This window comes from Oncorhynchus nerka, linkage group LG2, assembly GCF_034236695.1.
Source record: "Oncorhynchus nerka isolate Pitt River linkage group LG2, Oner_Uvic_2.0, whole genome shotgun sequence".
NCBI classification, from domain to species: domain Eukaryota; kingdom Metazoa; phylum Chordata; class Actinopteri; order Salmoniformes; family Salmonidae; genus Oncorhynchus; species Oncorhynchus nerka.
In genome coordinates, this window is record NC_088397.1 from 41395384 (window position 1) to 41408303 (window position 12920).

At 43.0% G+C, this 12920-nt stretch overlaps 1 protein-coding gene across 1 annotated transcript in view; it reads right to left on the reverse strand.

Moving 5' to 3' along the window:
* The window catches only part of LOC115135347 (zinc finger E-box-binding homeobox 1-like), a 52855-nt gene continuing 39935 nt past the window's right edge, over positions 1-12920 (reverse strand). Inside the window, exons 3-9 of the mRNA XM_029669970.2 lie at positions 11666-11899; positions 9453-9667; positions 9094-9202; positions 7471-8831; positions 7008-7244; positions 6521-6704; positions 1-6263 (exon numbers count right to left, since the gene is read on the reverse strand). Coding sequence (XP_029525830.1) covers positions 5542-6263; positions 6521-6704; positions 7008-7244; positions 7471-8831; positions 9094-9202; positions 9453-9667; positions 11666-11899 — 3062 coding nt within the window. The 3' untranslated portion in view covers positions 1-5541. The remainder of the gene's footprint in view (positions 6264-6520; positions 6705-7007; positions 7245-7470; positions 8832-9093; positions 9203-9452; positions 9668-11665; positions 11900-12920) is intronic.

The window sequence follows — 12920 nt, forward strand, 5'->3', positions numbered from 1 at the left end:
TAAAGCAAAATGTAATTTTTTATTACAAATATATCCACAGGTTAAAAAACAATACTAAATGTAATTCAATACAAAAGGCATAGCTGAGTTGATAAAAAAAAAATACAGCCTGATAAAAGTATTTTTGTGCAGATATAAATATAATAGAATTAACAACAGCTGGTGGCATGAGGCAGTTGTCGGCTTGCAGTTCAATACTACAAAATTGGATCATCTTGAAGTTGGTTGACTGGATTTATGACTACACTCTCTGTTACTAAATATAGACAAGCCCATGATGGGCTTTCAATTCATAGTGATAGAGTAAGTGTCAGAGGCATATTCAATTTGTACAACACAAATTCAGAACTATTGAACTCAAATTCACTTTCTGAATACAAATTCAAAATTATTGAATTAAAATCTCATTTCTTTTGGCACTAGTATGGCTCCACACAGGTACCCTGGCTGACATGACTGACTTGACACAGTCCAGGAAGAGCTGTGACACCAGTGGTGTCAGTTCAGCTAAACCTAGGATATGGCAAAGTATGATTTTTTTTTAGGAGGTTGAAGCTCATTTATTACATTTCTACACAATTGAAAAACTCTAAAATGCTATTTGGATAACAGCAAAAAACAAACAAAAAACATCAACAAAATAGGCTGCAATGTCAACCCCTACTCAACCTCATCATGAATTTAAACATTTACTAGTGGAACGACGAATACAGTGAACATGAAATAGAGGCATAATACACAATATCAAGTCACTGCAAGGCCGACTTAAAATGCCAACATCAAACGTGAAAGTAACCTGTGCATAAAACAGCTGACCGCAAATGCAAACTATGCCAGATAAATCCGACCCTGCATTGAAAGAAAAGGCATAGCTGACATCAAAGGACCTACTTAGGCCTACAATCGACAACGACGCAGGAAGACAAACAACACTTGACCAAATAATGACGAAAATAACGAAACACAAAAAGGAAAATTGACAAATGCATAACACTAGAGAGCTAGCTGATGTTAGCCACCTAGCTAAAATTCATAATATATCATTTGTTTGCAAATTCGTGACATATTTTGTACGTTTTGCAAATTTGTAACATATAATAGTAATTATAATTACTAAAATATCATACGAAATGGGTGGTGGACATCCACAAATGAATACATACCATACAAAACACAGTGGTGTAAAGTACATAGGTAAAAATACTTTAAAGTACTACTTAAGTCATTTTTTGGGTTATCTGCACTTTATTTTACTATTTATATTTTTGCCAACTTTTACTTTTCCTTCACTACATTCCTAAAGAAAATAATGTACTTATTACTCCATACATTTACCCTGACAGGAAAATGGTCCAATTCACACACTTATCAAGATAACATCCATTGCCATCTCCACTGCCTCTGATCTGGTGGACTAACTAAACACAAGTGCTTCATTTGTAAATTATGTCTGAGTGTTGGTGTGCCCCTGGCTATCTGTCAATAAAAATGGCTAAAATAATTGTGCCTTCTGGGTTGCTTAATATAAGGAATTTGAAATGGTTTATACTTTACTTTTACTTTTGACTCCTAAGTACATTTGAGCAATTCCATTTACTTTCGATACTTAAGTATATTTAAAACCAAAAACTTTTAGACTTGATTTACTCAAGAGGTATTTTACTGGGTGACTTTCACTTCTACTTGAGTAATTTTTTATTAATCAGGTATCTTTACCATCCTACCATTTCTAAAGAGCCGCGTGCCAGTTATGATTTTCAATAATGTATTGTAGGCTACCTAACGGTGCCCAAAAATGTCTAACTACCCACCAACTTGAGATGGAAACCAACATACTGTTGAAAAAAAGGAATAAATCAAAAACTTAGGCTTGAATGCAAAATAAAGATATTTATTAAAACATCATGGTGCCCAAAAAACTGCCCACAAACGAAATAATTATATAGCTGGCTCTAGACAGAAGGCTGTCCATTCAGCACCAAGCCATGGAGCTCCACTATGCCTTTCTGTACTGACTTGCCAAGTAGCTAAATGTAGTTAAAAAGTTGCTAATTAGGTAAAATGCTAAAAATGTCCGTGATGAGATTCAAACTCGCAACCTTTGGGTTTACTAGACATTCACGTTATCTGTGATGAGATTCAAACTCTCAACGACCCCCCATCCACCCTCCTTTTGATTTTGCCTTAGGTAACCATCTGTCTTACGTAAGGTTATATATGAAGCCACCCTTGTGGAACGGCGCATAGGACTACCATGACAGTGGCAATGTTTCGTGCGCTCATTGTGCTGCATTCAGAGATGTTCCTCGAGTGTGCGCCTAGCTCATTGTCGCACTTGCATTTTTCGCCAGGGAAGGCAAACATTCTGCGAATATTGAAGGGTTGTATCAACGAACAAAGCGGCTCCGAGAATATTGAAACGTTTTGTATCGACCAGGCGGCCCCGGCTAATATTGATTGCAACCACGGAGGTGGTTGGTGGCACCTTACTTGGGGAGGATGAGCTCGTGGTACGGCTGGAGCGGGCCAGCTTGTCTATCTGCTATTAGTTGCACTATATGGGTGATTATTATACATTTATACTATTATTATACTATTATTATAATAAAAAAACAACCCTTCATTCATACTATAGCTAAATAACTTAGCAATATTTAATTACATTTTGCAATCAAGATTGATCTGTAAGAGTATCTCCTTTTAATCGAGGAAAACTGATCGAGTGAGAGGTGGAAATGTATTACAGCTATTACAGCCTATATTTGAATAGCAATAAAATAGATTTTGGTTTCGAATGGTCACCAAAAATGAGGGATCCCTCACCTCCCAATTCCCAATTAAATGAACACATGGCTATCAGATTACAACAAGGTATACAAGGCCGAGTTCAAATGCCGACATCAATTTCAAAGCAATCGGATGCACTAACTGGCAAAGCAGACTGACACTGTCTCTGGTCTCTGTTATGCATTTTAATTGGGATTTTAATGATTTTAGTACATTTGTTCAGCCTACTTTAAATGTTTGGTCTTGAGCAAAGGTATTACGGCCCTGGGTGACACACTGGTCTGGACAGGATTCCGTTGTACATGCAATATTTGCTCAGAAATTGAGTGGACGCATTAATTGGTACTCTCAAATGTTCGATTATTTTTCCTGGGGAGTTGAGACCTCTCATTGTTTGGATTTGAAATTCCAACAGTTGTAATTGAATGGGGGCTGTGCTCAGGGGGCTGTGTGTGGCTGTGCATGTGGGTGTTTGAGTGAGAAAGACACGGAGGAGAGCCAACCAGTAAAAGCACAGCCCCCTTAATTATCGACGCATCGTGCTGACAACATCAAAGCAGCCTTTCCAGACTCTGAAGTCAGGAAGACTTCACATTAGATGTTAGCAGGACTACCACACAGGTATAGTAGTCAAGTATGTACTGAAGACACTGGCTTGGTCACATCTCAGCTCTCTGTAACTCAATCTTATCGACTGTAGCAGAGAAGTCACAGATGACTCACAGTGGCTGAATACTGTGTATCCGAGGCGGTTTTCACATGGACTACACCACAGTCAGATTGAGGAAGTATGAAGATGATAAATGTTATAGAATCTGTTCTGAGACCTTGACCTCTGTTGCTGTGGACACACCCATAGAAATAGAGACTGAAAGAATGGGAATGTCCAGTTCTAGTAATTCTATTTTTATGTTTACATCAGACGGTGGCATCATTGTGGTGGCATAAACAGTTGTGCTATTGGCACCCTTAAACTTTACAATAAATGGATCAGAATGGATCTTTACAAAACTGGTTGAATTTTTACCCTGCTACTTACCACAGGTTACATCAATTACACAGTAAACGAGAATCACCTGCCTCCAACCAAATTAATTAGAATTGTGAGTAATTTATTCCAGGCCATTTGAAGTGAAAAATCTCAATTCAGTTTTGTAATTCTAATTGACTGCCCAGTGCAGTCAAAAACATGATTTCCCTGTGTTTTATATATATTTCCTCAGTATGAGGTTGGAATAATACTGTGAAATTGTGAAAATTAAAATGCCCTTTTAGTGTAAGAGCTGTTTGAAAAGATCCCCTGAAATTTCAGTCTGTTTTGGTGGGAAGGTGTTTTGGCCTGCCTGGTGACATAATCATGCAGTAAATTAGTTAATAGACCAATAAGACAAAAGAGTTCCAAACCTTTTTGCTAGTAACAGCTAGTTTTCACTTTTCCCCTCCACACTCTAAGACAGTCCTAGCAAAATTCTTGCTTGATAAATTGCTCTTTGCTAAGAATATATTTTTGTTTATTTTCAACCATTTAAATTGAAAACAATGTACTTAATTGTTACCCAGAAATGATTTGATATTGCAATAAAAACAGTTGCATTGGACCTTTAAAAATTATCTTGGTCCTGTGCAGTTATTAACCAAACAAATAAACGTGTGAACATGAAACTATTTTCAATTTCAACTTATTTGAGAAGAAATAGTGAATCGTGCAAGGGTGCTAATATATTCGAGGGCAACTGTAGTAGAACCTACACTGTGGTACAAGCATAATACTGCACTTATATTTCATAGAGCGAGACAATGTATTTGCGTTTTTCTAATAGAGACAAAGCAACTCCACATGTCTGCTAAGAGATATGGAACATTTTGTGAGGCAGTACAAGTTTCATTTATTTGCTCCTTCTTCAAAGAAAACAAAATAAAACCATTTTAATTTTGACTCTCGTTTTTCTGTTGTGTGTAGAAATATGGTAAGGTATGGAGAAATCGATTTACTTTACCAGGCTTAGGGTGGCTACCCAGCATTCAACTTCCTAATGGCTCAGTGTAAAAGTCAGTGAGCGTTTGTAGTGACCGGCTTCCCTGTTGATCTTTTAGACAGTAGAGATACAGTATATTACTGCCAATATAACTAATTTACATAATTTGGCACTAATCTATCTGCATACTAATGCCCATAATTAATGCACAGCTGACCACAGTCACAATGGACATAATACATCTTTAATGCTTTATTCTAATTTGAATAATAGTTATTATTTATTGCTTATTCATTTTAAAGCACAGAGGTCAATTGTTTGATACAGTAGAGACCTCTTGGTCTTTGGAGAATATGATGTAAAATCTGATATAAAAACCTTCAAAAGTGAATACTTGTATTGCCAAATAAAAAATACTGTATTATACTGATAAGGCATCTGGAAACACATTGAACAACACTGCTTGCTACAGAACAACATGAACAACATCACCTTGCAGTGCATACTCCTTTACCTTAAACCAGTCGTAAGTGGTCAACTGGTAGCTGTGATGACAGATATGTAGTGGTCAACATTGAGCATGCTAACATACCGACCAGCGTGAATATCATACCCATGGCTCTTACTATGCACTTTGTGTTATGCTATCAGTTCATGTGGTTCTTATTTTGGTTGTGTTCATATGGCTTTGCATTGGAAGTCACTTACTGTACCTGTACAGTATAAGTTTTGCTATATTTTGAACAGTGCATTTTTAAAATATATTTTCACACAGCTCTTAATCCTTATTTGTACATGTTTTGATGCATTGTTTTGGCACACTTGTCCACTGTTGTGACACTGGAGCTTCCGGGCTCAGCTCGTATGTGTCTGTGTTCTGGTCTCCATTTCGTTCCAATGTGTCTTTGTCCCAGTGATGGCTCGTCTCTAGTCCGTGAGTCCCTAGACCAGCACTCTCTCTCTCTTCATTGTGTCTGTCGACCTGCTCTTTGTCTCTCTCCCTCTGTTCTCTCTCTCTGTCCCTCCCCACAGGGGACCCCTGTACCAGACTGGGGCTCGGCCCCAATCCCTCACCAGACCTTGACCCTGACAAACTACATGCCTCCTTCATACGTCCGCCTTCAGTCTCTTCTGTCTCGTGCTCCTCTTCTTCCTCCTCTTCATCTACTCTCCCTTCTATCCCCCCATCTAGACTGGAGTCACTAAGAAATGTTGGGGTGTCCTCCATGGAAAGGGGGGTGTCCACGGCCATGTGGCCCACATCGATGGGCCCTCCTGGGGTTAGAGGAAGCTCCTCACCCCCCTCCTGGTCCTGGTGCAGGCTGCAGTAGGCATACCGATGGTTCATGTGTTGGGAGTAGGAGCCTGAGTGGGAGAAGCGCTTGCCACACTTGTCACACTGGTAGGGCTTCTCTCCAGAGTGCAGGCGGCTGTGTTCAATTAGATGGTGCTTGTGCTTGAAGGCCTTCTTGCAGATCTTGCACTCGTGAGGACGCTTACCTGTGGGAATAGGACAAAACAGAGGCAGATGTGTAACTGTGGCAATTTCTTGATCTAGTACATTTGGTTTTTGTTTTGTTGCAATTGTTAAAGATCCTTTATGTGTATGCAGTTCAGTTCCTTGTTCTGGTTTGGATCATATCTGCCTGATCATGGAACACTCACTTTAGCAACGCAACAGAAACATGATCTATCAATATCAATCACATGCTTCAAAATACATTGAGTAAGATAGTTACAGTAGACTCTGTATTTACCTGTGTGTTCGTACTTGTGTCGGAGCAGAGAGCTGCTCTTCTGGAAGGTTTTGTCACAGATGTCACAAGCGTACAGGCCTTCGTCTGTCTTCTGTAGTCTCTTCCTCCCTGGTCCCCCTTCGCCCTCTCCTCCCTCCTGTATCAGAGAGAGGTAGTCCAGACCCCCGCGGCCAATCACCTCACCCTTCAGGACACACACAGACTTACAGACGGAGAAGTCTCTACCCAACGGGCAAATGTTTGGCAAACCTTTGGCACATGACATCTTGATGATGTTATTTTCTAGTTGTATACTTGTTCTGACTGAGAAAACATCAACCAACTGGTCTCTATTAACTAGGTTAAGCCTTGTTTTTCATGACAAGATCCATGTAAAATCCATTGTTTGGAATATCTACACTTGGAGGTGACATGAAATACAGTTACACTGTTGGAAGTGACATGTACAGTATTTGTCAGCCCATCTAAGAAAAAACATCAATTTTACCATTAATGCTCGTCTCTCCTGGTGGATCCTCTTCAGCACAGCGTCTGTGTCTGACTCCATCATGTAGGTCATGGGTGAGAGGAATCCCTGGTTGCTAACTGGACGGCTGAGGGGCAGGGAGGGAACCCCATCATGCTCTGAGCCAGCTAGCCCAGCAGGTATCATAGGGTTAAACAGAGGGTAGGCACTGTAGATGGAACCCCCGACAATATGAGCACCGCTGTAGACTGCATGATGCTGGTGGGATTAGAGTAGATTACTGTAGATTGTAGTTTAAGGAGGCAATTCTTACCAGTGCTCACACATTAAATACATAAACTGCATAGAAACACAGCACGAAACAAACAACAGTCCATAGTCAGACATAAACAGTACCCCATCTTCCTGCCCCACATCTGCACACGCACATGGTTTACTTTATTAGGATCCCCATTAGCTACTGCACATGCAGCAGCTACTCTACCTGGTGAGGAGGTGGACTGAGATTGATACTCAGCCTCCGGTGGTGCTGGTTCTCTGCCTGGTCTCTCTGTGTCTTCTGTCTCTTCTCTTCCCAGTGAGGGTGTCCATTATAGGGCTTGCTGTCCTCTATGGCTTTCCCCTCCTGGGGCTTGGGGAGGGAGAGATCCAGGGGTTGGTCATTCTCAGAGCTATATGACCGATGGGTCCTTCCCTGGGGGGCGGCTCGGCTTGCAGGAGTGTTGAGGATGGCAGAGGACAGGTCCAGGCAGAGGTGCGAGCCGAACCCTGAAGAGGGGACCCGTCTTCGCCCCAATGGGGGAGGGGATGACATGTCTGTAGCAGGGCTGGTTGGTGCTGGTTGGCCAGGGCTGCCGTCACTCCTGCCACTCTCCTGGCTGGACAAATGGGACCTCATGGCAAGTGAGTCTGGGCTGGGCGGGAAGGGGGAGTGCATGGCAACCAGCAGCTGCTGAGGGACAGAGTTCCAGCTGGGTCTCTGGAGAGGAGACTTGTCTTTCGGGAAACCGTTGGTCATCGCTGGGGGTTTGTGGTTATCAGGTGATGGTGGTGGGTGGAGAGGGGGTCTGGTGGAGATGTAGAGGGGGGAGAGGTGTTTTTTACTGTGAGGATCCTCAGACACCTCCATGGCCTCTCGGTAAATCTTACAGAGGTAGCGCTCGTGCTGGAGTAAGATGGCGGGGCTGGGAAAGAGCTGGGAGCACCAACGACATGTTACCCCTCCACTTACCCCCTGGCCATCACCCGAGCCGGCACGGTCGCCTTTTAGTTTCAACAGAGCCTCCGGTGATGCCTTCCCATTTCTCCCGCCATTGTGAACCCCCAGTCTTCCTTCCTCCCTGGCTGAGCCAGACCCTCCCTCCTCCCTGTGCAGCATCGCCTGCAGCATCTGCTCAAACTTTTCCCCGGTGCCGGCATGGAGGTACGGCAGCAGGGTGGACTCCTTGAACACACTGGCCCGGAGAAAGCGTTCCGGCGTGGGGTCCCACCGCCGGCCCAACTCCCAGCCTAGCTCCTGGCCCCGGAGGAGACGCGTACCATGGTCTCTAGGGAGATACATGTTCCTCTCTAACCCCATTGGAGGACGTTCCTCCTGGGTGTGGGGAAGGTATGGAGAGCCCATCCTACTGCTGTTCCTTCCACTACCTGCAGAGGGCGACGCAAGTGAGGAGTAGTAGGCCCCATGGTGGCCATGTCCGTTGTTATAGCTCCCCTCTCCTCCTCCTCCTCCTCCGCTGCCTCCTCCTCCTCCGGTCAGGCACTTCTTACTGCTGAGATGTGAGCTGTAGGAGCCAGAGTGAGAGAAACGCTTCTTGCAATTGGAGCACTCGTACGGTTTCTCACCTAAAGGAAGCAGCGCAGACAGGGAATATCAATCCAAGATACTACAGTTCAGAAAACATTTAATTGTAAAAAAAAACTGATTTGACTTCATAGAGGAGATCATGCTCTTCTGCTCTTGATTCTACCCTCTTAACCACCTATCCTTAATAATAAACCTGTTGTACATAAGGCACTACCTATACAAGATTCTACTGAACCTACAGTACCTTATCTGACACGACGTAAAGTTGACGGGATTGATTTGGATTGTCCATTTCCTTACCACTGTGGATGCGGAGGTGCTCCTTGAGATGGTGTTTGTACTTGAAGGCTTTCCCACACTGAAGACACTTGAACTTCCTGCTCTCTATGCCATGGTCGGACCCAGGGTGCTGTACCAATCACACACAGACATAACCATACATACAGTCAAATCAGTAGGCCTGCCTACAAGAGATTAAGAATTCACATGAGATCGGCATTGCATGTTCAACAGTCAAACTAAATGAACTAACACAACACTCTTTTCGGAGTCATTTTCGGAGCTGGTTCATATCCAGCTCAAAATACCCTTAAAAAGAGTGCCACCTTGTAGTAGATGGACTCCAAAATAATTATTTTATATTTCTTCCAGTGTCTCACCTTATCCTCTACCTGACTGTGCAGTGCCATGTGTTGTTCCATCTGTGCCCTATAGCGGGGAGTGTACCCACAGACCGGGCACACCATGTGCCCCCTGTCCCGCTCATGGCAGAACTTGATGTGCTCGCGTAGAGACACACCGAGGTGGTAGGTGCGCTGGCAGAAAGGACATGCCTGAAGGTTCCTAATAGCATCCGGACTCAGAGGGATGCCATCTAGGGTGCACACGCACCAGAGAGAGAGAGGGTGAACTAAACCTTCAGGAAGATACAATGTCCAGTCCTCAAACTATATCTACATACAGTTCAACTCCGAAGTTTACATACACTTATGTTGGAGACATTAAAACTCGTTTTTCAACAACTCCGCAAATGTCTCGTTAACAAACTATAGTTTTGGGAAGTCGGTTAGGACATCTACTTGGTGCATGACAGAAATAATTTTTCCAACAATTGTTTACAGACAGATTATTTCACTTATAATTCACTGTTTCACAATTCCAGTGGGTCAGAAGTTTACATACACTAAATTGACTGTGCCTTTAAACAGCTTGCTTTATTTATTTTTGTATTTTTGTATTTCACCTTTATTTAACCAGGTAGGCAAGTTGAGAACAAGTTCTCATTTACAATTGCGACCTGGCCAAGATAAAGCAAAGCAGTTCGACACATACAACGAGAAGCTAGTGATAGGCTAATTGACATACTTTGAGTCAATTGGAGGTGTACCTGTGGATGTATTTCAAGGCCTACCGTCAAACTCAGTGCCTCTTTGCTTGACATCATGGGGAAATCAAAAGAAATCAGCCAAGACTGACCTCCACAAGTCTGGTTCATTCTTAGGAGCAATTTACAAATGCCTGAAGGTACCACGTTCATCTGTACAAACAATAGTATGCAAGTATAAATACCATGGGACCATGCAGCTGTCATACCGCTCAGGAAGGAGACGCGTTCTGTCTCCTAGAAGATGAACGTACTTTGGGGAAAAAAGTGCAAATCAATCCCAGAAAAACAGCAAAGGACCTTGTGAAGATGCTGGAGGAAACAGGTACAAAACTATCTATATCCACAGTACAACGAGTCCTATATTGACATAACTTGAAAGGCTGCTCAGCAAGGAAGAAGCCACTGCTCCAAAACTGCCATAAAGAAGGCAGACTACACTTTTCAACTGCACATGGGGACAAAGATCGTACTTTTTGGAAAAATGTACTCTGGTCTGATGAAACAAAAATGGAACTGTTTGGCCATAATGACCATCGTTATGTTTGGAGGAAAAAGGGGGAGGCTTGCAAGCTGAAGAACACCAACCCAACCGTGAAGCATAGGGGTGGCAGCATCATGTTGTGGGGGTGGCAGCATCATGTTGTGGGGGTGCTTTGCTGCAGGAGGGACTGGTGTGCTTCACAAAATAGATGGCATCATAAGGTAGGAAAATTATGTAGATATATTGAGGCAACATCTCAAGACATCAGTCAGGAAGTTCTTCCAAATGGGTCTTCCAAATGGACAATGACCCTAAGCATACTTCCAAAGTTGTTGCAAAATGGCTTAGGGACAACAAAGTCAAGGTATTGGAGTGGCCATCACAAACCTCAATCCCATAGAAATTGTGTGGGCAGAACTGAAAAAGTGTGTGCGAGCAAGGAGGCCTACGAACCAACTTATTGTGGGAAGCTTGTGGAAGGATACGCAAAATGTTTGACCCAAGTTAAACAATTTAAAGGCAATGCTACCAAATACTAATTGAGTAGTATGTAAACTTCTGACCTACTGGGAAGGTGATGAATGAAATAAAAGCTGTAAAAGCTGAAATAAATAATTCTCTCTACTATTATTCTGACATTTCACATTCTTAAAATAAAGTGGTGATCCTAACTGACCTAAGACAGGGGATTTTTACTGGGATTAAATGTCAGGAATTGTGAATAACTGAGTTGAAATGTATTTGGCTAAGGTGTATGTAAACTTCTGACTTCAACTGCACGTATATCTATAGGCCTCTAAAGATAGGCTTCACATTTTTCACCCTGCCATTTTGAAAAAAAGTAGCTCCATGAATCTTGTAGCAAGCCTTAATAGAGATTACGAGAAATGTGTTTGTGTGAAAGCAGACAGTCGTCTACCTGGAAAACTAGCCTTATTAGCAAGCAGTAGATAGAGACATGCAGTGTGTTTGCATCAAAGCAGGCAGAGAGTAGCCTACAGTACCTTGTCCCTCAGGTGAGCGCTGCGTCCCAGGAGACCAGATGGGAAGGGGGTCATCGTGAAGGTTCAGGCTGCCAGGGTGATACATGGCTGGGGCTGTAGCGCTGCCGTTAGGGGGCTGATGGTGCTGGTGGTAGTGGTGGGAGGCAGGGTGGTGGGAGGATGCCTTTCTCAGCTGCACCAGAAAGTCATAGTGGGCCATGTCCTCCAGGGCCTGACTGTCTGACCTGTGACCTGCTGGGAAAAAGAGGGATAGAGGATAAAAACGTGTGCTGTGCCTAAAGACACCCAACAAACCATAGGCTCTCATGCCCTATTGATTAAATATGAAATGAACAGAGACTGTGAGCAAATCCCAAATTACAGTATTTTATGTGTAGTGAATTGAATTAATAGTCAACTGGTCTGGTTCCATATTGTAAACAAAATAGAACAGATAGAGAGAGCACATTCACAATGACACTATTTTCTATGAAGGGCACTACTCTGGTCGAATGTAGTGCACTAATTGTATGAACAACTATGAAAGAGAGAAGTTGTCTGCTCTGGGCATCTGCAGGAATAGCCAAGAAGCTTTTGTCATTGACCTTGAGTGCTGTAACAGGCAGCGAAACCCACAGACGTAATGTCATGTGAAGAGAAGATGAGAGACGAGAGGGCGCTTTGCTTTCTATCACAATCAGAGTGCTCTGCTCTGCACTGAGTTGCCTGCCTGTGACAGACTTTGAGGAAGTTTTTTCAAATGTTTGCAGATGTTGGCATATTTTGATCCGTTCTTCATGTGGCGAGGGAAGAGCCTGTGTGGTTGAGTGTTGTAAAAATTGGGCTTTGCATTCATCAGGCACAGCCAAATCACATGAGGTGAGAGAGGAGAGAGGGAAAGAAAGGGAGAGAGAGAGAGATAGAGAGAGTGTGTGTGTGTGTGAGAGAGAGAGAGAGAGAGAGAGAGAGAGAGAGAGAGAGAGAGAGAGAGAGAGAGAGAGAGAGAGAGAGAGAGAGAGAGAGAGAGAGAGAGAGAGAGAGAGGGGGAGAGAGAGAGGGAGAGAGAGTGAAAGAGAGGGAAAGAGAGAGAGAGAGAGAGAGAGAGAGAGAGAGAGAGAAAGAGAGTGAAAGAAAGAAAGAGGAAAGGGAGCAACAAGTGATTGTTAGGGGGCGGGCTGTGTGAGCCTCTGATCTCCTATCTAAATAAAAGGGAAGTGTGTGTGAGCGTGTGTGTCTCTGAGCAAAATGAAAGGGAAAGCCTCTCAGATTCTGTTCT